The sequence below is a fragment of the Myxocyprinus asiaticus genome, chromosome 17 (genome assembly GCF_019703515.2).
Source record: "Myxocyprinus asiaticus isolate MX2 ecotype Aquarium Trade chromosome 17, UBuf_Myxa_2, whole genome shotgun sequence".
NCBI lineage: Eukaryota > Metazoa > Chordata > Actinopteri > Cypriniformes > Catostomidae > Myxocyprinus > Myxocyprinus asiaticus.
In genome coordinates, this window is record NC_059360.1 from 5,799,247 (window position 1) to 5,823,112 (window position 23,866).

The 23,866-nt window shown below is 38.6% G+C and overlaps 1 protein-coding gene across 2 annotated transcripts; it reads right to left on the reverse strand.

Moving 5' to 3' along the window:
• Positions 1-1,524: 1,524 nt before the first annotated feature.
• Positions 1,525-23,067, reverse strand: znf292a (zinc finger protein 292a). Of its 2 annotated transcripts, XM_051722401.1 has the most exons (8): positions 22,929-23,067; positions 21,871-22,025; positions 12,007-12,085; positions 10,997-11,129; positions 10,318-10,520; positions 9,321-9,457; positions 8,577-8,715; positions 1,525-8,485 (listed from the first exon to the last, which is right to left on the reverse strand). In XM_051722401.1, exons 1-8 carry the CDS (start codon positions 23,061-23,063, stop codon positions 2,270-2,272), a joined length of 7,197 nt encoding a protein of 2,398 aa, XP_051578361.1. In that variant the 5' UTR covers positions 23,064-23,067; the 3' UTR covers positions 1,525-2,269. The 2 variants fall into 2 exon arrangements, with proteins under 2 accessions (XP_051578361.1, XP_051578362.1); XM_051722402.1 differs by lacking the exons at positions 9,321-9,457; positions 10,318-10,520; positions 10,997-11,129; ... (1 more) ...; positions 21,871-22,025; positions 22,929-23,067 and adding an exon at positions 9,015-9,313.
• Between the last annotated feature and the right edge of the window lie 799 nt (positions 23,068-23,866).

Below are 23,866 nucleotides of genomic sequence, written 5' to 3' on the forward strand. Positions count from 1 at the left end.
CGCTCCAGAAGACATGGGGTCTTTTCCAAAAATGAGTGAGCTGCCTCGCTGTCTCCTACCTACATAGGCAGCTGTTTTCTGTGGCAGCATCCTAACTCATAGGAGAGCGATTAGGAACACTTTACAAAGGCAGCAACGCGTGATATTCAAGTAGCGCTCTTCTCGCAAACAGCACAGGGAAACTCACAAATTATTTCAATACAGGAGGCATGAAAGGAACAACACTATATTAATTTTTTTTATCAATATTTGAGTATTGAATGGATTATACGTATAATTATAATCAAAATTTCTCTCATTCTGTCTGCCATCTTAGATTTTTTTTTCCACCAAGCTCATCACAGTGCATTCTGGGATCACTTACCCAGGAAGGATAAATACAATGATACCTTAGAATTTGGCAAAAACTAGATATCTTAGGAGGCAGCATAGTTAAGATACCTACCTTTTGAAACACTTTGCGTCAGGAGCGTGCCTATGATGCCTTAAAATTCTGCCTCCGGAGAAAGCTCACTAGGTTTTGGAGCAGACCGATGGATTAAACAACTTGAATCATATGGATTACCTTTAAGATGCTTGTCTTTTTTTTTTTTTGGAGCTTGAAAGATTTTAAACCTTTTGACTTGTATGAATAAAAAAAAACATATATTCTTCAAAATATCTTTTGTGTTCCACAAAAAAATAAAAGTCATACAAGTTTGAGACGGCATAAGGATAAGTAGTTGCTGCCTTGCAGTTCTTTAATATAGTGTAGTGAGACAGTTGAAAACTGTCACCTCTTCTACAAAGACAAAAATGAATTTAAGTTCAGAGTCAGAGCAAATATAATTACCATGCTTTGGGCCATTCTTCATTTCATTTCAGCAGACACTTAGCTATTTGATATGCAGTCATATTAAATAACAATACACTGCATGTCAGCACAGCAGTTTTCACGTATAGTCTGATGAAATGTAGAGTTCTGATGCTCATGTGGCAGACACCGGTTTGAGTCTGGCACATTATTTTCCCATCACATTCCCCACCTCCAATGACTTTTACTTTACACTTCGTTTTTAAATGGGAAAAAAGTACAAATAAAAATTCAGCATGGAGAAAATGCCTGTTGAATCCACATGTGATTGTTTTAGATTTGTCTGTTAACTATACTACCCACACTTTAAACCACAGATGAAATCTAATGTGCGAGTGACAAATATTGACTTGGCGGCACACGCTACAATGAAATTGTAAACTGAAAGCTCTCAGTATTGATGGAAACTGAATGCACACCACATGCTGGATAGATACCGGTTGTAAAGACATGTCCACCTGACCGCCTGATGTCCAAACCTGATTTTCATTCAGTGTGGTGGAACTTGCTGTAATTGTTAAAACATGTTGTAACCATTTCTCTTCTATGTTGTACTTTGTTCTTCATTGATGTGCTTAATTGAATGTTCACACTTCAACATTTTGCCCCATTCTTGGTTTCTGGACAAAAGAATCTCAAAACTGAAAATACCACAATCCAACACCAAGTAGTCATGTGGATGCTACAATTTACATGAGCATTCAGATTTATTTTAATTGAATATTAGATGGAAGACAAGTATATTAATACACTACTGTTAAGTTAAAAATAAATATTTATACAACAACAAAAAAGGATACAAATCCCACAGGGATATATCAATCATACCTTTTTATACTACATAAAATTGTACATTTAAAAAAATGATTTCATCTATTTCTTTCATCTGAGAATTTCAGAAATACAAAATGGTTTTAGACACAACCTTAATGGAACATCAAAATTTAAAATGTTGTACAAAAGATTTTAACCACTAATCAAATTTTAGTAACAAACAATTTGTTGAAACTACTATAAATGTGTGAAAGCAGGGGCGCATTAATGCACGGGCTTACTCAGGGGCTGAAGCCCAGGGGCCCACAACTCATTCACGGCATCCATCACCCTATTCTCCCTTGTCGACGTTCGCAGGAGGAGAGTGCATGTAACCGCATTCAGCAGGGAGATGCTGATATAAACAAGTGTCTGTGTAGCGCATGTTCACAGAATAACAGTCCGTGGGACGACTGGCTGAGAGGCCCCGCGGAACGGTGAGCCCATGGGCCCTGAGGTACCTTAAGGCGCTCCTGTGTGAAAGAGTGTAACTGGATGTGCTTGCCAGCAGCAAACAGTACAGTGACATACAGTATGTGGTCCTGAGTGCAAAGCCTTGTAAAATAATAATAATAATAAAAATATCAGTCTCTAACCTAACCATCAACTGTGCAGCCACTTTTTCAGGATGACCATCGGCTGCATGTCTTGAAGTTGTTTTAGCAGAAGATCAGAACATGTGGAAATGTTTTCATGCATAACAATTTTAACATTCTTCACAGTCTTGATCTTCAGGGGATTTCTGAAATTAACAACACATTCGACCTCACCTCTTTCTCGGATGACTGGTTGAAATGTCCGCTGTTGCTTTGATTTCCAATGACGTGGATTTATTTTTCGCTTGGCAGAGTTTTTGGCTGAAGAGTCTTTATTGAACTTTAGGACGGATGTCTCAAATTCTGAAGGCCTGCGAAGTTTTAGTGCAACTTCTTTCTCTACATGCTTCTCTTGATGGTAAGAAGAGTTCAATATAGATCCTGAGACTTTCAACATACAGTTCCTAAGACTTAGCTTCCTCTCTAGAGAGATTTTGTTTCTACATTCCGACTTACGTGGACGACCCCTTTTCCTTTTGACTACCGGCATGGTTGTGGCAGTAGAACTTTCATGAACTAGAACGTCTGGTGCAGCCTGAACTTCTGCAGGAACTTCTGGGCCAACGTCTTGAAAACTGACCTCTGAATTCTCAGTTTGATCTTCGTGAAGGTCTGTTTGCTCCATCTCAGGATCTTTTGAGGTACTATCTGGTGCAGTCTGAATGTCTGGTGCAGTCTGAACTTCTGCAGGACCTTCTGGGCCTACATCTTGAAAATTGACCTTTGAATTCTCTGTTTGATCTTCGCGAAGGACTGTTTGCTCCATCTCAGAATCTTTTGAGGTACCATCTGGCCTGGTCTCATCACTGCTTTTCTTGCAAAATATGAACTGGCCCCTCTGATCCTCAATGAACTGTTCTGTGAGACCATGAGTTGTATAATGTTTCAATATATTCTGCTCTGCACTCATAACTGAATCACAACTTTGAATCATGCAGGGGTACTGTAGAGGAAATCTTTTATTGCACATGGCAGATGCTTCATCAATGGATTTAAGGGCTGGCTTTACAAAAGTCATCAAATGGTTTTGTGTGTTGTCCTCTTTCCGTTTTGAATTCTTTCTCTTTACTTTAATGTTGTTATTTGCAGTATTCTCTTTTCCATTAGGATCTGCACTTGTGCTTAACTTGTTTGCTTGAACATCATCCTCGTTCCCATTTTTTTTCATGGTTTTAAAAGTTACATGATGTTTCTTCATAAGATGTCGTAGAAGGTTTGACTTGGTTGTATAAACCCTGTCACAACCTTCAAATTTACATTGAAATGTGAGGTCCACGCTCTCAAAGTCCCCGTCTGCTGAAACTTTTATTGCCTTGTGATCATTTTTGATATGATCAATGTACTTCAAATGACATGTGAAGTGAGCCGAACATTTTGACTGGTCACACTGAAATGTGCCAACCTCAACACCAGATAACAATGCACTTGCTTTTTCCAATGTGCATCTGTGAAGTAAAAGATAGTGTTTCAACAAACTGGTGACCTTCGACACAACTTTTGAGCACTTTTTGACTTGACATTTGTATTCCTGCACTCGGAGAGCCCTTTCAGATTCTTTAGAACTGGCAGTTTTTTCATCTCCTGACTGATGCATAACCCTGTAATGGAGGATAAGATTTTGTTCAATTGAAAAGGCAGCCATACATCCTTCAATCACACATCGGTATGGCCTGTACGAACCCAGTGTACCACTTGAATCACCAGAATCAATGTTGTCCATCACCACATTTGAATTTGTCTCAGTTTGTCCATTCAACTGTGTAGTTGCACCTTCGGTAACTTTGTCTGGAGCACTCCTTGTGCCAAAGGGATAGGGACTTCCACCACTCAGCTCTTGCACTGCAAATATACCTGGCTCATTTGGGTCAGTAACATGATTTTCTGTGCTCACAGAAGGGATCTGCAGCGGTTTTACAAATGTATCTGAAAGCACACCAAGATATACTGAATTTATCTGTGATTCTTCCAAAGTCCTGCAGGTCTCAGAGCTGAAAACTTTGAGGGAGTCTTGTGTAGGGCTTTCATTTCTCCTTGCTACATTGGCAGCTTCATCTTGGACATCACTGGCAGCTTCTCCTTGCACATCTTCAGATGAATCTAAAGATGTGTTGGTTAATTTTGGATTGATTTGGGGGTGATACTGCTCATGTAAAGAGTCAGTTCCCTGTTTAATGATGGGACTGGTATGCACGCCTTCTGACTCTGCTGTAGATTTTCTGATTTTTTTCCCGCCTAGACCAATTTTCAGGCAAGACAATTCTTCTTTTGAAAAACGATGGACATTTCTGTAGTGGATTTTAAGCCCTGTGGTTCTGGTAAATGACTTCGAACATAAATGACAGCTGTAGGGTGCTAATTTGTCAGGGTTTTTCTTCATTTCGTTTATCCTGTCCTCACTGTAATCATGTACCCGGGAAAGGTGTTTAAAGAGGGCTTCTTTTGTCATTGCCCCGTAAACACAGCCTTCCTTACATCTAAAAGGCTTTAAAGTTACTTTCTGCTCATTATTTTCTTCGTCATCTTTAATTGTGTGACACTGATCATTTCTGGTTTCAGTTTTAGAGCTTAGATTCAGCAGGTCACTGCTCTTAGATACAAATGTGTCCTGATTGAGTATATCGACCAAATCAAGACGTTCCAATGCCATTTCAATTTCTACAATTTTGCCATCTTCACCTGTATTTGCAGGCGTGATTTCAGCTTCATGTTTGATTTCTATGTCTTTCTCTGGTACAGATGGGTGGAAGAAAGTGGAATTTTGAATCATTTCATATGGGTCTTGAGTAGACATATTAGTGTTCTGAATGCTGCAATTTGTGCCAAGCATGTTTGTTGTGCTTGTTATAGTGCTAGCATTAAAGATATTTGATTCTAATGGTGGACCGATGAAGGATTCGTGATTTTGGTCATGTATGTTACTTGTAGGCAAAGGCATTTGTACTGTTGAAATATCAGGATCATTCAGAAAATCAAGAAATGATGTCGGTAAATCAGCAGTAAGATCAATTTCATCAACAGGTTTGCACTGGGAACGTTTTGATAAATGTCCTCCAAGTGACTTTGTACTTGAGAACTCTCTGTAGCACCTGCAGCAAATTACTTTCCCATCCTGTATTATGGCAGGCCATTTTGTTCTCTTAGATGATTTGATTTTCTTGGTTTTTGTAGTTTCAAAAGAACTTGAAATGATCTGATCATCTAAATGGAGTCCTTCTTTTCCATTGAGTGACAATTCAGGATTACAAAAATCTCTTGGACTTGTCTCATCCATCAGGGGGACGTCATTAAAAGCTGATATGGAGAAATCTTCTGATTGTTCCTTAAAATAAGGGGTTGCAAGATTTGACATACATTTGATATCTGATGAGAATAATGCATCAGTGCCCATTTCTTTGTTTGAATTTCCCAGCGACTGCACTGAAATAGGACTTGGCTCTGATGGGAAAGTTGAAAAATATGGACTGAAATTCTGCCCCGGCAAAGGTCCAGTATGCAACAAACTCGTGCTGAGAGAAATCTCATTGGAATGTTTGTGTCCAGTCTGATTGTATCCGAGATCAACACTTGATTCAGCCTGTGACAAGTCACAAGTCTGATCACAATTAAGGGCATGAAGTACCCTAAGAGAGCTTGACACGTATTTTGAGGCTTCATTCATCACACTTGAGGGTGTGTGGGCATCCACATGTGTGATGCCATCATAAGATGAGGCAGAAGCGTAATCTAAAACTGCACCAGAATGGTATGATGGGCTGGCGTGGTTCTCGGACAAAATCATAGGAGGGTAATGATTCTGTACTGAAAAACCTGCATCCATGTTATCCACTGAAGGTGTTGCCCATGTCTGAGATATCGGTAATTGCATCAGTCCTGTCTGATTTGGTAATGCAGTGTCACTTTGAGTGCTTTCCAGCTGAGAGCAAAACTTGGCACTTAAGGGCTGCATACTGTCATGCCCAGAGAGAATGGAGGCAGGACTTTGAATCAGTGAGTCAGGAAATTTAGTCTGTTCAATTCCCTCATCATGCTGACAGGTTTGTTTGGAATGGCATGTCCATTTCTTCGGTTTCCGGGAACTGGTATTTGTGTCCTCAGATGAGGCCTTTCTTGCAGCAATTTGTGCAATCCTCTTGTATTTCTTTGACAGCTTCCACTCTTCAAAGGCCTCTGCGTGAACATTTTTAACATGTCTTGATAAACTTTTTGAGGTGCTGTATTTTCGTGTGCAGGTTTCGAATGGACATACATGAGTCAGATTTTCCTCATTGTTGACCTCTGTTATAGAGGGAGAAGACTTCAATGTGGAAATTTTGGGCTTACTACTTGGGAAAGAAAACAACTTCTCATCTTTCAAAAGCGATTGAGTAAAACTGTCAGCATTCCTTAGAGCATTTAAAATGGTAGGATCATCCCTCTTGATTGGAATAGGCTCCAGTTTTACATAGCAAGGTTTAAGATGCAATTGCTTTGCACTCTCGAGACAACAAGATGCCTCGGGTACATCAGGCTCAATGGCAGATTTTTGGAAATCATTTTTGCTTACTGTCAACGGAGCTGTGCAAGATACAAGATGCTCAGGCTGTTCTGCTGAACCTTTAACAGTATCTAACATGCGCTTAACTGAGCATTTCATTTTCACTAGACAAGGCTCTTGTGAAACCTTATTTATTTGGCTATTTGGAGACAGTGCTAAGACAAGACAAGTCTGAGCTGGTGATGGCAGTTGAGAATGTGAGCCCTCCTCAATCGCAGAGTGGTCCTGCTTTGCGTGATCTTTCTGATGCAGATCTAGCTCAGACAGAGTGCGGAATGCCTTGCCACAGTTTTGACGTTTGCAGGAGAAGACCATGTAGTGCTGTGCTTCATGATCGTACAGTAAGTACCTCTCGCTGAATACTTTCTCACAGTTTGGATATGTACACTGTGCCTGAAATTCAGCATGTACTTTTCTGTGCACAAGAAGTTCAGTATGAGAGGAAAAGCTGCAATTACATCCCAACTGAAAGCAAAAATATGGCTTCTCGCCACGATGTAATTGCAAGTGATCATTAAGATGAGTCACATTTACAAACTGACGGTGACAATACTGGCAGGTAGCCTTCTTGCTCTGTATCTCTAGGAAATGTGTTGCTTCCTGTTCATTTTTGTGGGCCCTAACATGTGCAACCAAATTCCTGAAGTACTTAAAAACTTTTTGACAGCTTGAAACAGGGCATGAACAGTCTTTAGTGTTGTTAACATCACGAACAGGTTCACCTTGTCTTGGAGATGATGCCCTAATTTTACCTTTCGCATTTTTGCTGGGAGTGCTGTTTAAAGTATAAAAATTGTTACTGCTAAATGTTATCCCTTGTTTGACTTGCACAGCAGTATTAATGTAACGGTCTTGTATTAAGGTACTGCTAGCTGATGTCAACTTGGTATCAAGACTGGGACCTTTCTTAGTTGCATTCATAGCAGCAAGACGTTCCTTACATGACTGTTTCACATGTGATGCTACGTGAGGCTCTAGAATCGCCCTAGTTTCAAATGTTTTGGTACATATTGGGCAATGAAAAATCCCATCTTGGACATGCTTTAATGCGTGCTTCACAATCCTGTGTCCTAGGAATTCTTTATCACACAACACACAATACTGCATATAAGCTTGCCAGTTACGGAATCGAGCAGACACAAATCCCCTCTCTCTCATCTTCTTCATTTCTCTTTTCTTCTTTCGTTCTGCTTCAACTTCACTTAACTCATAAGTTGGACTATGGGTTAAATGTAGATGGCTAAAATCACTCTCATCAGGATCCTGGCCTTCATTGTCTTCACTGTCACTAACTTTGTCAGCAGACAATATCGCTGTTGCCTCCTGACTCATCAAAGCAATGCAATGACGCTTTAGAGTTTTCCAGTCCCAGAACTCCGGATCAAAAGGCCACTTTGTCTTTAAGGCCAACAACAGGTCACAGCGTAGTGAGTTCAGAATGGGTGGATCCTCCTCCTCGATCTTTTGGTCAGGTTCATTAAAAAGTGTCTCAACAGCATAAAAAGAGTCCAGAGATGGATTTACCAGGAACTCAGTGAGTTGACAAGCCCGTTTCACTTCTAAGTCTAAAGGCAGCAAACAAGAGATTGTTTTGCAGATAGTGATATTGCAGTCCTCGTTGTCATGAACTCCTATTTTTAGTGCTTGAATGCACATTTCGATGCACACTGAAAGTCCATCTTTTCCAACCTGAAGAATAAAAAATGTAATTGTCACCTGAGTGCCACTGCCTTACTTTCCATAAAAAATATTAACACATAAAAACTAAAACTTTGCTAACCTCAGCCTGAATAACTTTGATGAGAAGCAGAATATGGTACACACTCCCAGAGAGGCGTGATAACAGTCTGCACTGCTCCAAGAAGACCTGTTTTGATTCTAGCCGAATTAGAAGCTTACTCCAAAACAGTGTCAGCTCCCTGTAAGATACACATAAATACTTGTATGCATCCACTTAAAATTAACAGTGCATTCACTGGTTTTTAAACAACTGTAGTCAAATATAAGTATTATAAATATAAAAATGAAAACAATGATCTTATTTTCAAGCATTAAACATATTTCATTTTTACTACTGCACGTACTTTTTAAACAGTGATGACTGTTACAACAGGCAAGACTCGCAGGAAAATTCAGGGTGAAAAAAAAAGAAAAAAGCACAAAGTATAGTTCGGTTTTGAAGCAAACGTTTAACGTCTTCATACAGTGGAATGCTCACCTTTCAAAGTATACTTCATTTGACTGTGTGCACATACACAGGCAGATGGCACATGCACGCCACGACTGCTATGAGATACTGAACTATTTCTCTTCAGGAGTTTAGACCCATAAAGATGTCTTTAACTTGATTCTGCAGGAATATATACAAATTTCCACCTTCGTCTCCTGTTGTTTAGAGGCAATTACATCTTCTAGCACTTCTTCGTGACAGCAAAGGCTCTATGATGAGTGTTGCCACCTTGTGGGCTACCTTATTAGTGCAAATAATTCCAAGCAAAGTATACTTGGAGCTTAAGGGGCTTACCAGGCACAGTAAACATCCCCACTGAGAAGCTGGCGCTTAAAAAATGCTGTGCAAAGACTGAGAGCTCCTTTCTCGTCTTCCTCTGACTCCAAATTACAAATCATGTCCAGAGCATCTTTGCAGTCTACCTCCTTTATCTGCCCAAAATAAAAGAGAGAATTTAGAATACACTTAAACATGAAAGGTAATTGCCTAGATAATGCAATGACAAAAGGTTCATAGATACAGAAAGCTGTAAATCTGACATGTTGCTAACAGTCTTATCATTGATATTTCTGTAAACATTACTATTTTACTAGTTACTTTTTATTAACCATATTGAAAATAAAACAGCATATGTGGCATGTGAAAAAATCTGTTTTTACTTCCAGATTATCCACTAGTGATCTTTTTAAGGCCTTAATTGATTTGATGAGTCAGGTAATGATGATTCCAAATCTCCTCAAATCTTTCTGGGTGTTTTACTTGTCCTCTTAGTAGCTGACTGATAATCACAAAATAAAGACAAGCAGAAGAAAACTATACAAAACATTATGTAAAAGGGGGCTGCTAAAGTCAAGACTAGAGAAGAACCAGTTAATATCTACAATACAAAATGAATACAGTTACCAAAGTTATATGGCAACCAGTGGCACAGAAAATATTATGCAGGCAGGAGGAATAATGGATGGATATTAAGGTAATGTCCCACGGTCACTGGAGAAGCTAAAAGAGCCTTTTTATTACTAAAAACACACTCCAAAATAAACCACAGTTCTAAATGCTAGATCACAAACATGCAGGGCATGCAACCTAAAAAATATTTTGAGCTAGAAGCTTTCTGCAAGTGTGGGAAAAATAGGAAGACTGTTAGCTGTACACAAGATATGTTTTCTGCCAGGAAAATGAAGTGACCATTTGGGGTGGATGACATTACTAGAAAAGCTGGCTTCTAAATAAGCATAAACTTCAGCATTAATGCAATTTAAGTCAACTGATTCTTTAAAAAGATCCTCACCTCTTGCATGAGTTCTTGTTGTGACTTAATTTCACACAGACATACAAGGTAGATTTGTTTGAAATTTTTCTTTCCTCCAAATTCAGGAAACTTTGTGCAGGTCCTTGCAAGCCTTGCAGCTTTTTCCACAAGTTTCTGTTTGATTAGGTGCTTTACTCGCATATGAAGCAGTTCAGGGCCTTCTCGAACTAAAAACTCTTGAACTATAAAAAAACACATCAATTCAAGCTAACAATAGTAGCATTACAATTATAGATTAAAGCTAATGTGTGTAATTTTTTCTGTTAAAATGCTTCTATCCAATCTTCAAATGTAGCGACATCAATTAGTATGCCAGATGTAGGATGATTTCCCTGAAAAGTCTTTGAGCATTGAGATTTCTTGTTTGTTTGAGCATCCCGACCAGACAGACACAGCAACACTGACTCAACCAGTGGCATGACTTAATGTTTGTTTGCCTAATGGCAGACGGAGGGAGTATTCTGGGAAGTTGTTGGAAAACAATGTTTATTTTTGCAATTCCATTTGGTGACGCTAGTGGTGCAGAAATTACACACTTCAGCTTTAATGTCATTATTACCAATGAATACGGAACAAATAGTCATGATCAAAAACAAACACTAAGAATATTCAAAAAAGAACATTATACAGTAGACAGTGGATTATGTGGATATTTGACCTTTCTCTACATCAGGCATGTTGTTTGAGAGAAGGCTACACAGCGTGGTGTCAGTCCACACGCCGTACTCTGCTAGACTGAACAGGGTGTGAAGCTGTGAGTTCCCATGTGCCTGAAAGATACCATGAGCCACCTGCCACAAGAGAAATCATTAACACGTGCAGACCGAAAAATGAAACTTCTGTCATCATTTACTCATTCTCCTGGCGCTCCAAACACATGACCTTTTTTTCTTCTGTGGAATGCAAAAGGAAATAATTTAGCCTAATGAATGTCCCGTTGGCTGAATTCAAAACAATGGCTGTACCTCCACCTCAGTAGTAGCAAATGTAAACCTTATGAGAATTTTGCAGGACAAACATCTAGTTACACAGTAAGTAAATTTTATTGTAAGTATTTTAATATGAGTACATAGTAAAAACACCTATTATTAAGCGGAACCATATTTAGTTGCTAATTCGATGTGTATTAGTTTCTGAAAACAAAATAAAAAAACAACAAAGGAACTAAAACAGTCAGCACAACTTATCAATGACACATGTATTCTGCAAAATGACTCCTGAAAAATACTCTCCACAGTATCTCACAAATAAACCTGTGAATTATGCACAATAATAGGAACATTACCCACAGTAGAGGATTTGACATCTGACAGTGAACAAGCAGCGCCTCAATGTAGCAGCAGTGCAATAACAGACTAAACGTAAAGAATTAAAGAGACAAAACTTCCCAGAGAGAAAACCTGTTCATGTGAAACTTGGCACAAATATAGCCTATACCTATTGTTGGATTAGCATATTAAACTAAACGTGTAATTTTATTAACTAAATTAAAAATCGATGGGAGACGATCACGGAGACGATTTTAAGAATCGTGATTTCACGATAGAATAGAATAGACCCATAAACAGTGTGACAGGGTGTCAATTTATGTTTTGTATTATTCTGCATCACTATTTGATTGCCCATGTCTGCAAACCCACATAAAAACATGTAAATCTTGTCTCTGACCTTGACAGAAGATTGAAACTCTTCCCATAAGGCACCTGGGAACTGTTCAGAGAATGACAGCAGAAGATTTAGACAGCTCCTAAAAATGGAACAAGAACATCAACTGAGTAAAATCACTTAGTCTGCTGTGTACAGTCAAGCAATTCCCCAGTTTTGGCTCATATCTGACGCTTTTTTTTTCTTTCTTGGGCCCGTCAGGACAGTAGTTCAGATTTTCACTTGCTATGCCAACATTTCCACTGTCCCCACCACAAAAGAGGTTACATTTTACTGATAGAAATGTTTGTATGTGTCAGAAGAAGTATTCACAAAAACATTACTAGGTTATTACTAATTACATTACTAATAGCTCGAAATTACAAAGCTACAATGACAACTATATTAGAGGTCTGCAACCTGACCCGGGCCCAACGGTACCCGAGAACCCGAATTGCGTGCGTCTGCTGTGTTTTCCCATTGTTTTCCTATATACACCATGTTCCAAATTATTATGCAAATAACATATCAGTAGGATTTCATTAAAATAAACATTCAGGTTTTAGTTTTTCAAAGAAAGTGTTTGTTTGTTTTATTTCTCATATGTTTTAAGATAACTGTATCAATCTCAGACAGGTTAGTTAATTAGTTTGCCAGGTGATCTTAGTGAAAAGGAAACCTACTTAAAGAGGTTGTTCCACATTATTAAGCAAGTCACAGTTCTCATGCAATACGGGGAGGAAGAAAGATCTTTCTGAAGATGAAAAGCATGAAATAGTGCAATGTCTTGCAAAAGGCATGAAAACAACTGATATATCGCGAAAACTGAATAGAGATCATCGAACTGTCAAAAGATTTGTGAGTGATTCACAGCACAGAAGAATTCGATCAGATAAAGGCTTATTAAGAAAGGTTTCTGCCACTGTTGAGAAGCAAACAGGTATTTGAAGCTGCTGGTGTCTCTGGAGTCCCAAGAACCTCTCGATGCAGGATCCTTCAGTGGCTGGCAGTTGTGCATAAAGCTGCATTTCAGCCACCCCTAACCAAAGCTCACAAAAACAACTGTTTGCAGCGGGCTCAGAATTACATGAATTACATTATTCACTGACGAATGCCGTGCTACACTGGATGGTCCAGATGGATGGAGTTCTGGATGGTTGGTGAATGGCCACCCTGTCCCAACAAGACTGAGACGTCAGCAAGGAGGTGGTGGAGTGATGATTTGGGCTGGAATATTGGGAAGTGAGATGGTAGGTTCCTTTAGGGTCTCTGACAGTGTCAAAATGACCTCTGCAAGATATGTGGAGTTCCTAACAGACCATTTTCTGCTATGGTATAAAAAGAAGAATCATGCCTTCTGAAATAAAATGATTTTCATGCAGGACAACGCACCATCCCATACTGCTAAAATCACCATTGACTCCTTGATTGCTATGGGCATAATATCAAGGTGTGGCCACCACCATCCCCTGACCTCAATCCTATTGAGAACCTGTGGAGCATCCTTAAAAGGAAGATCTATGAGGGTGGGCGGCAGTATACCTCCAAACAACAGCTCTGGGAGGCAATACTGCCATCCTCAAATAAAATACTGGCAGAAACTATACATGGACCTACAAGTTCAATGGATGAGAGAGTTGTTGAAGTCATCTCAAAGAAGAGTTCATATATTAATATGTAACTTGAACTGTAAATATGTTTTTTGTTTTAAATTGTGTTTATTTTTTGAAAAATGATGATCTGTCCATGCAGCACATATGACAGATTTCTGTTTTGAGTTCATTATAACCCACTGAATGTTTTCAAAGTGCATTCTGCATAATTATTGGAACAACATATTTTGTGTTTTTTTCAAAATATCAATAAAGCTGTTGACATTATCAGTTCTTTCACATGTAATAACATCCACATTGTAAAATAATTGTTGAGGATAAAATGAAATCCTTAATAATACTGTTTCGGAAAAACAAACAAAAATGGCATGAGCATAATAATTTGGAACAAGGCAGGGCTCAACGCTAAGAAATATTTTTCTACTGGCCCGGTTGGGCCAGTGCTTCAGATTTTTACTGGCCCTGCCAAAATTTTCACTGGCCCCAACACAAAAATGACAAATAGCTGTTTTTACCATCATGGCTTTAAAAAATATGTCCGAAGATAAATATTTTTTACATATGGGTAGCTCAGCGAGTAATGACGCTGACTACCACCCCTGGAGTCGCGAGTTCGTATCCAGGGTGTGCTGAGTGACTCCAGCCAGGTCTCCTAAGCAACCAAATTGGCCCGGTCGCTAGGGAGGGGAGAGTCACATGGGGTAACCTCCTCGTGGTCACTATAATGTGGTTCTCGCTCTCAGTGGGGCGTGTGGTTAGGGTTAAGGCTTGGATGCCGTGGAGAATAGCGTGGGCCTCCATACGTGCTACGTCTCTGCAGTAACGTGCTCAACAAGCCACATTATAAATTGCACGGATTGAGGTCTCAGACACGGAGGCAACTGAGATTCGACCTCCGCCACCCGGATTGAGGCGAGTCACGACGCCACCACAAGGACTTAGAACGCATTGGGAATTGGGCATTCCAAATTGGGGAGAAAACATTTTTAAATACAATGTCCCCCAAAATTGAATCATATTTATAATTTGCAAGGTATGATTTACGCCTTATGTAATCCCATATATGATATCTGCTTTACAGATATAAATTCATAAATACATCATATTAACCTCAGCCGTCCTGCCATTTACACGTGTTTTTAAGCCAAGAGTTCTGTGGAGGAGATGATGGGTTTTCTGTCACCCGTTTAGTCATGCTGTCATGCAACATTTGCCCATGTGTAGTGTTTTCACAAGAAGGATCAAAGATTATTCACTGAGTTAAAGATCTGATTATTGGCTGAGAGAACAGACTTGCTACTAAATCGGTTGTGATGTGTAATATACAGTAGGTAGATATTAGGCCTAATCTGTGAATTAACAATGTGTATATAACATGAAATCAGACAACCCAAACAAGACCAACACTGACTGATATACAAAGAACAAAAACAAAAATACCTGTATGGTCCAGAAATTAGACAAGTAACAGGTGTTTTATGAGGATGATATGAAGTAGACTGTTTCAAATATTCATCTTCACCCTGCAGCTGAACAGCTCTAACAGCCTAACAGCCATAGTGATCTTGCTTCTTTTCATATCAGACGCCATTATAATGTCAAATGAATGTTTACATTTTGAAACATTACCTAATTAAATGTATACTTACATTTTGGATATTGCGCAGCTCGTGATTTCCAGATACGTGTATAACTGGGGTTTAACAAAGTTTATTACGTCTCATTCGGCGCTTCATCTCTAAAGGCGAATTAATGAGAGAAAATGTGTTTGTTTTTTTACAGTGGGAATAAAACTTGCCCTCTGTCCCTTTACGAGAGCACATGCATGTTAAACAGTCTACGCTGCACGGAGAGAGATGATGAGACATATGCACGGAAAGAAAATTTTCACCAACATGTAAAATGAAAGATGTGGGGATTTCGCGCACTGTGAACACGGAATGTGTGGGGATACTTAAAGTGTTGCACAAGACGTTAAATCCCACTACGAAATTCATTAAGTGGGTTTTTTCCAGCTATTTTCTACACATTGGTAATAGCCGCTGCTAAGACACTTGGAAAAGAGCGAGGACAGTGCTAGGAGAGTGCACTCGGTGTCTGCACGATCTTGTGCGTGCACACGACTGTGCCTTGGCGCGTCCAGTATATTATGCATTTGCGCATCTTTGCGAGATAAATATACTCGCGCTCACTCCTCGGTTAGAAGACTTCGTTCGCTCCGTGTAATTTTTGTGCTCTCTCGCTTGTTGTTTGCTTGCACTAATGTTATAAATGCAGCACTGGCCTGATCGGGCAAGTGACAGTTCTAGCAACTGACCAGAATCTTTCTCACACTGGCCCCTGGCCATCAGGCAGTCCTTATTGTCGAGCCCTGCACAATGTAAACACATGCTGGAGGAATGTCATTGACCGTTGCACTGCGTCTCGCTTTTCCTTCATTGTCTTGCGCAGGACCGGCACATTTTTAGAAAGAACTTCACATTTTTAAAAATGCATATCGAGACACCTGCGTTCTGCTTCATTCGTTGCGCTGTGTCTAGCTTGTTTTTAGCGCAGCTTTCACAAAGATTAAACTTTCTGAACAAGTTCAGGCTGCATAGAGGGGGACTATTACAATGTTTCATATTATTATCCAGATTGTTCTGCACCAAGCAAAGTTTCAGCCCTTGATAAAGTACTTTGTAAAGGCAAAATACTCTGAATAGGCCACTTTAAAAAGCTTTTACTGTTTCTATGACTGATGTTTTCATCTGTTTGTAAGCATTTGTGTTTTGGTGTGCAGCTTGTTTGACCAGCCGACATCAATTATGTAAAAATAATGATCACTTCGGACTATAAAGGTGCACTAAGTAACTTTTCTTGGACACTGACACCATCATTTAAAATCAGGTTTTCAGTTTCAGATGCCATTGTAAAAATTTAGTATTCACAGTATGAGTGAAAGTGTGTGAGTCAAATAACAGGACAGTTACTGAGATTAAGCGAGTAGTATTCGGCTGGTCATGTGATTCTAACATGGCAGCCCCCATATGTGGACCCTCTCAATGTATAATAAAACAGCTTTTATAAGTTACTGATATGACTGGAGTCTTCATTTTAATATGAGAGATCATGATTTCCAACATAAATTGCAAAATTACAATGAATCTTTACGAGTTAAACTTTTGAAACTATAAGTCGAAGGACCTTTCAGTCAATGCAAAAAAAAAAAAAAAAAATGTGATGTATATTCCAGGAAATACGGTCCTAAATTTGGATGACTAAACAAAAAACAGAAGTAACTGCTATCAACCATTTAAAACACACTAAATCTTATTTTTTAAAGGATTTTTATCTTATTATTTTAACAAACTTCCTAAACTGTCGGCTGAGCAAAAAATTCTCTTGATTCTGAGATAACCTTGGAGGAACTTGGCGAGGTAATTAAGGCCTTGCCCACAGGCAAGTCTCCGGGGCCAGACGGCTTTGCCACTGAATTCTTTAGATCTTATGCTACAGAACTGGCTCCACTTTTGCTAGAAGTTTATACGGAATCACTAAAGAATGGAAAGCTTCCGCCAACTATGACATAAGCCCGGATCAGTCTGATTCTTAAAAAGGACAAAGATCCAAGCGAGTGTAAGTATCGTCCAATTTCCCTGATCCAGCTAGATGTTAAAATATTGTCAAAAATTTTGACTAACCGATTGAGTAAAGTTATGACATCTCTTATACATATAGATCAGGTGGGGTTTATTCGAGGCTGTAACTCTTCTGATAAAATTAGGCGTTCATCAATATCATGTGGGAAGTGGCGAACGATCAGACTCCGGTCAGTGCCATCTCACTTGATGCCGAAAAAGCGTTTGATATGGTAGAATGGGATTATCTTTTTAAGATTTTAGAAATGTACGGATTCGGGAATACTTTTATTGGATGGATTAAATTACTTTATAGACACCCGGTGGCGATTCAAACGAATGGATTCTTTTCAGATTATTTTACTTTGGATAGGGTTGCCCTCTCTCCCCCTTATTGTTCTGTCTTGCCCTGGAACTATTAGCAGCCACGATAAGAAAGGAGGATGATTTTTCAGGGGTGGTGGCGGGAGGTGATGATATTTTATTATTCATCTCTGACCCTACTAGATCTATGCCTTGCCCCCACAGAATTATTCATTCCTTTTCTAAGTTCTCAGGGTACAGAATTAAATGGTCTAAATCTGAAGCTTTGGCTCTGACAGCGTACTGCCTGGTAACGGCTTTTCAGCCGGGCGCTTTCCAGTGGCGCAAACAGGGCATTAAGTATTTGAGTATTTTATTCCCAGCAAATTTGTGTGATTTAGTTAAGAGTTAATTTTGACCCTTTAATAAAAAGGTTTTTGAGCCAATGTGGGCAGGTGGGCTTCATAACATTTATCTGTGACTGGGAAGGTTAATTTTATTAAAATGAACTGTATTCCAAAATTCCTTCATTTGAAATGGTCAACATCCCAGATTACGCTTCAGTAAATTACATACGCCGATTAACAAAGGTGGGCTAAGCCTACCCAAAATTTTGTTTTATTATTATGCATTCGGTCTCAGACATTTGGCTCATTGGTCGCTTCCACCTGAGAGACTCTCCCTGGTTTTGTTTTGAACAGGAAGTTCTTGCCCCTATCTCACCATTGCAAAGCCTTTCAATCAAACTAACTGGAGAAGTTAAGTTACACCTCTTTATCTCGCATTTGCAGGCAGTATGGACAAAAGTGTCTAGAATGTTTAATTCAGACATTTATTTAAATGTTGCTTCGACCATATGGCTGAACCCAAAATTATGTATTGACAAGTCTCCTGAGTGAGGGAGATTAATACGCTCTGTGACCTATATGAGAGTGGAGTGTTGAGATCCTTTGAAAATATGGTTCAACATTTTGGGATTCCCAGGTCTCAATTCTTTAGATATTTACAACTGCGCCACCTGCTCTGTACTATTTTTGGGAGTAGCATACAACCCCTTAAAGCAGCAGAAACTCTGGGAGTGGTGATTACTGCTTTTGGAAAAGGTCATCAGGCATCAGTGTATTACTCCCTGCTAATTCAGAGTCTTTGGAACGGAGCTTCAACTTCTCTCAAGAGATTATGGGAGAAAGATTTAAACTTGGTATTGGAGGAGGGAGTATGAGCTAGGATTCTAAAAAAAACATCAAGTCTGCATCTAGAGATGCAAGGGTGCGCTTATGCAATTTAAGATTTTACATAGATTCTATTGGACCCCCTCTAGATTGTATAGGCTTGGTCTTAAAGATACACCCACCTGCTGGCGATGCCAATCAGAAGATGAGGACACAACTCATGTTTTTTGGTGGTGTGTTAAGATCCAAGAATTTTAGTTGAGGGTTCAGAGTTTTATATGTGACATATTGGGCACTCAAATTTCATTTTGCCCCAGACTCTGTATTTTAGGCAATAGGGCGGTCATTAATATAGGGGATAAATACATAAGAAATTGGGTTCTAGCCAGTGTTATGATTGGCAGACAGATTATCCTTAGGGAATGGAGGTCGGCTGGAGCGCCCTCATTTTGGGAGTGGTGCACGGAGATGGGCAGGGTGGCAGCATTTGAAGAAATGTCAGATAGAAGGCTAGGCAACCTGGGGGTATTTAATAGGAAGTGGGGCAGTTATTTGAACTTTTTGAAAGGCTCTCGGGGAGGGGCAGTTGAGAGGGATTTAGTTTTAAATGTGTATGATTATTATTTTATATATATATATATAAAATATAAAAGCGGGCCGGTATTGAGATAGCTTCTCAAGTTTTCCTGGTAAGCGACTCTGACACGAGCAGCACTTTGGAAAGGTGTGTGAGTGAGTGTGGCTGTAAACTAATGCCTACTAGCTATTTTTAAAAACAGATCATTCGACATGTCCCGCCCCAATTCCTGTTTGAGTAGGAAATACGTCAAAACAGCGAATCGAACAGCGCTCTTCAAGGCACTTTATTGCAACTTTTTAAAAAAACATATCCGTCGACTAGGCATGTCACAAAATATCGATATTTTATCTATATATTTTTGAGGCATTGATATATTAAAATTAGCCGACATTTAAATTAGTAGCCAAATTTGCGTGCTTTCCAATTAGGCCTGTAGTGATTATTAAATAACCGTATGATCGCGGTTATTTGAGACAACTGCGATTATTGGGCATTCAAGTTCCAATCACATTTTAATGCCCAAATAAGTGGATTTTAAGCGAATATACTGTATAAATGCCATGAATGGTGTGTTTGTGTTTCATTCAGTTGAACTCCGAGTCTGAGTGTCACTGAGCCGCACCGCAGAGGTCTGCTGTCAGCAGAGGCTTGCGCCAAACTGCCGCAAAAAACGTTTTTTTTTTTTTTGTATTACTTTAAACGATTGTGTAATGGCAAATGTTCCTGGTTCATACACGCAATGACAGAGGAGGAGACGCACGCTTATCTCTATTTCTGTGGAGTGATAAAATGATGAAACGAAATCTCAAAGGTTTCACTTCATGACAAATAAGGGCTCATGGGTTTAATCAGAGCATTAAAATAACATGTGAAAGTGAAGAAATTAGGAAATATATATATTATATTATTGCATAATATAATATAATATATTATATATATATATATATTATATTTGGTTTTTATTTCGAAAAATTATTAAAATATATGAGTTCAAAAAACAAATGTAAATGTAAAATTGACCAAAACTAAAGTTGACCAAAAAGAGAGACATATTTTAAGTATTTAGAAATATTTTGACATTTAAAACATAATTTTTCATGTCATTTCTAAGTTTTTAAAGCCTTTATTATATTCCTATTTTATTATTTGATTTATATATTTGAAATGAAATAAGTAAAAATGACTTCTTAAGGTGTATGAAGCACACATGCAGAAAAAAGCACACCTTAAAAATTATGACAATTTATATGACAATTAATAGTGTAAGTCCTTAATGAGCAAATTAATCATCACAGCCCTAAAACAGACAATTAATTGTCATAATCGCAATTATTTGTGACAATTAATCGTCACCCAAATTTCATAATCGTGCCAGCCCTATTTCTAATACACTCAGTTGGCCTCTATTTAACAGTCTGGCATAATAGCGTTGGGAGACCACAAGAGGGCGATATACCAATTATTGACACACACACACACACACACACACACACACAGGACGAGTTGAAGCGGCACAGGAGATGGTTTGTACTTCTTCAAGAATTAACTAAGTGACGTTGATGAGTTTGCAGGTTAGTAAAACTGTTGTAATTGCGCAAACGGAACAATTAAAAATGGCGATGTTTATTATGCAATTTCTCTGTATGTAGCCTTGAATAGGTCTTTCATTCAAGCTGTCAAACCACAAAATGACATACCTGTAACTGAAAATACATTGTGTAGTTTATATGAAAGATACATATAAACAATAATACATCCAGTGATGGCTAAAGTAAATAATCTTTGTCCATTGATAATGATTTGGGTCAAATATAATGGAAAACTATGTGAGCTGCGGTCCGTGGCACTTCAGATTGTTGACACTGAGTGCTGGCGGTGTGTGTACCTTTTGTAGAAAATAAATAATTGTTTTGAATTTTAGTATGCGCCATGTTGTACGCCAGACACATCTGGTGTGCGACCCCCTTTAATTTACCCTGCTGCTCAATTTTTTAAAGTTGTGTTGAGAAATATGTAAGAAGAGACAAAGACTATTGTGTAACGAGCGTCCCTATTTATATCTGAAAAAATCCTGATATATATATCGATAATCATTGAGAAAATCTTTTGATTATCGATTCGAGAAAAAGGCATTGATCCCAAGCCTACAAATGTTTATTATCTGTCTTTAATATAAATATTATATAAGCAGGGTTCTCTCTCAGGATTTCCTGTTAACATTTTCAATTAATTTTATCAACATTTAACATCCATTTTTAATGTAACTGGTGAGTATTGATTTGTAGTCTTAAAGTGATAGTTCACTCAAAAAAAATAAATTCTGCCATCATTTACTCACCTTAGTGTTGTTGCAAACCTGTATGAACGTGTGTGTGGGGGGGGGGAATGAATTTAAGGCCCTGGACTGTAAATAATGAATTTTCTTTTTTGGTTTAACTTAACTATTTATTTATTTTGAGTCTGAGCTTTAATTACATGTAAAACACTGAGTATATTTTAACTGAGAGTCTGAATGAGAGTCTGAACTTTAACCCCCCAGACCATACATGCAAACCCATAATGGTCTACAAGTACAGAGAGAAAACTATATAAAAACATACCATGATAACTTGTCTAGCACCTCTGTAACGTGTTCACACTCAGGGCAGAGGAACGGTCTGGCCTCAGCATAACACACTATAGCTACTGTGTACATTGCCAAAAGAGGCACCGGATCCTCATCTGGTTTCCACTGACTTCCATGATTCATCAAAACCTGGACCAAAAAATAAATAAAAATGTAAAAAAAAATTACATAAAAAAGAAGAAGAAAACAACTGTAACTGAAGAGTCCAGTATCAGGCCAAAGGCCACAATGAAACTCCTGCCTCTATTCTCTGGGACTGTTATTCAGCATGATGATCAGTGATTCTCCAGTGAATTATTGGAAATACTGATGCTAGAGTGGATGACCTAGCAAGCATTTCATCCAGCCCTATGTCAATAGTAATTAAAGGATGTTATAATAGTGGTAATAACTATGGAATATGGGCTTCAGTGTAGGCTGAAAACATTGCAGTGATTATATGATCCTGTTACATTACAGATGAGGAGGCCACGTCCTACTCAGACAAATAGTGTTGAGAGTGTCTAACATGACTTATTCTACTGCTCAAAGAAATCTGTAACAGATGGATAAATCCTTCCAAATGAGTTACATTTCTGATTATAATATTTCTGATAAAAAAAAAAAAGAAACCGCTATCTGTGTACTTTTGCAGCAGTTTTCTCCAATAAAGAACACTTGAATAACAAATCATAATTTGATGTTACACCCTTTAACATTTATATAGCTATATATTTATAACATAAGTATCTAAAAAAATGTGCATGCATCCTTATTCTGAGTGAAAATAAAGGCTGCTGCTACAATAGGCTAACGAGTTAGCCACCAGGAGCTGTGGTCATACACACAAACTGCATGGCTGCAAGATTTACTGACTGTAAAATTGCAATCATGCCTTATTTTCCAGCATACAGCTTTGATTTAGAGTGTTGTTTATCCCTCATATTTATAATTGCATGCATTGCAATTGTTAGTTTTATCGTTTGTGCAGCGATGCCAACATGCAGCATCGTCCATGAACAAAGACATTAAAACGCATAAATAAAATCGTACTTGACAGAAATCCTGACAAAAGCTATTGGAGGCATCAAGCGGCGACTGGGAACTCGATTTTAATTCAGAGATTAGATTCTGAAATCTGTGTCTGAGGGCCACAGCCTCGGTCCTGCTGTCCTCCTCCTCCGCCATCTTCGCCGCTCTACAGCAGCCCAAATTATTCAAACTACTACGACCAAGGCTTGACTCTGAATATTCATGAGCCATGCCTCCACCTTTATAGAGTTATGGAGTAGTATCGGTAAGGCCTAAGTAATATGCAAGAGAAAGACTTCGTGATTGGAAGATTACTGAGCAACGTCGACCCAACCTGTTTAATATTCATATACGAAGCAGTCGCCATAGGAAGGTTACTGTGGCTCATTAATTAAATTTGATTAAAGCTAATTAACTTTCATAACGTAACCTTCTTCATAGTAGAATTTCGCGTACCGCCCCGACAATGGCGCAGGCGTTGGGGGCAGTCAGTCTTCACAGTTGACAACAAAATCCTATTTTCTGTTTATTTAACTTTGCAGCTAGGCGCCATTCCACAGAAAATTCCTAAATTGATTCAACTGAAAAGAGCTTGCAGTCGATTTTTATCGTGATTTAAAAGATACAACTAAATGAAAATGTGGTTATTTTTGCTGTGTGGGCCACCGTTTATGTCTTTATCTCTGTCTGAATACAATTTCATCTATTAAATACAAAGCAGTTTAAAAGTTGGTTTTATTCACACAAATTTACTCTGTTCTCTGTCTTTAAAGTCGTTTTTTTTCTTTCTTTCTTGGAATGGTATGTAGAAAATGTTCCTTCTCCCTGAAAGATATCAGTGAAATAAGTGTCCTGAGATATCTCACCGGTCTCTGTGACAGCACTACACTCTTTTAACAGCAAACAAAAATGTGACAGCGGGCGCTAAAATAAAAGAGGGCTTTTATATTCAAAAGGAA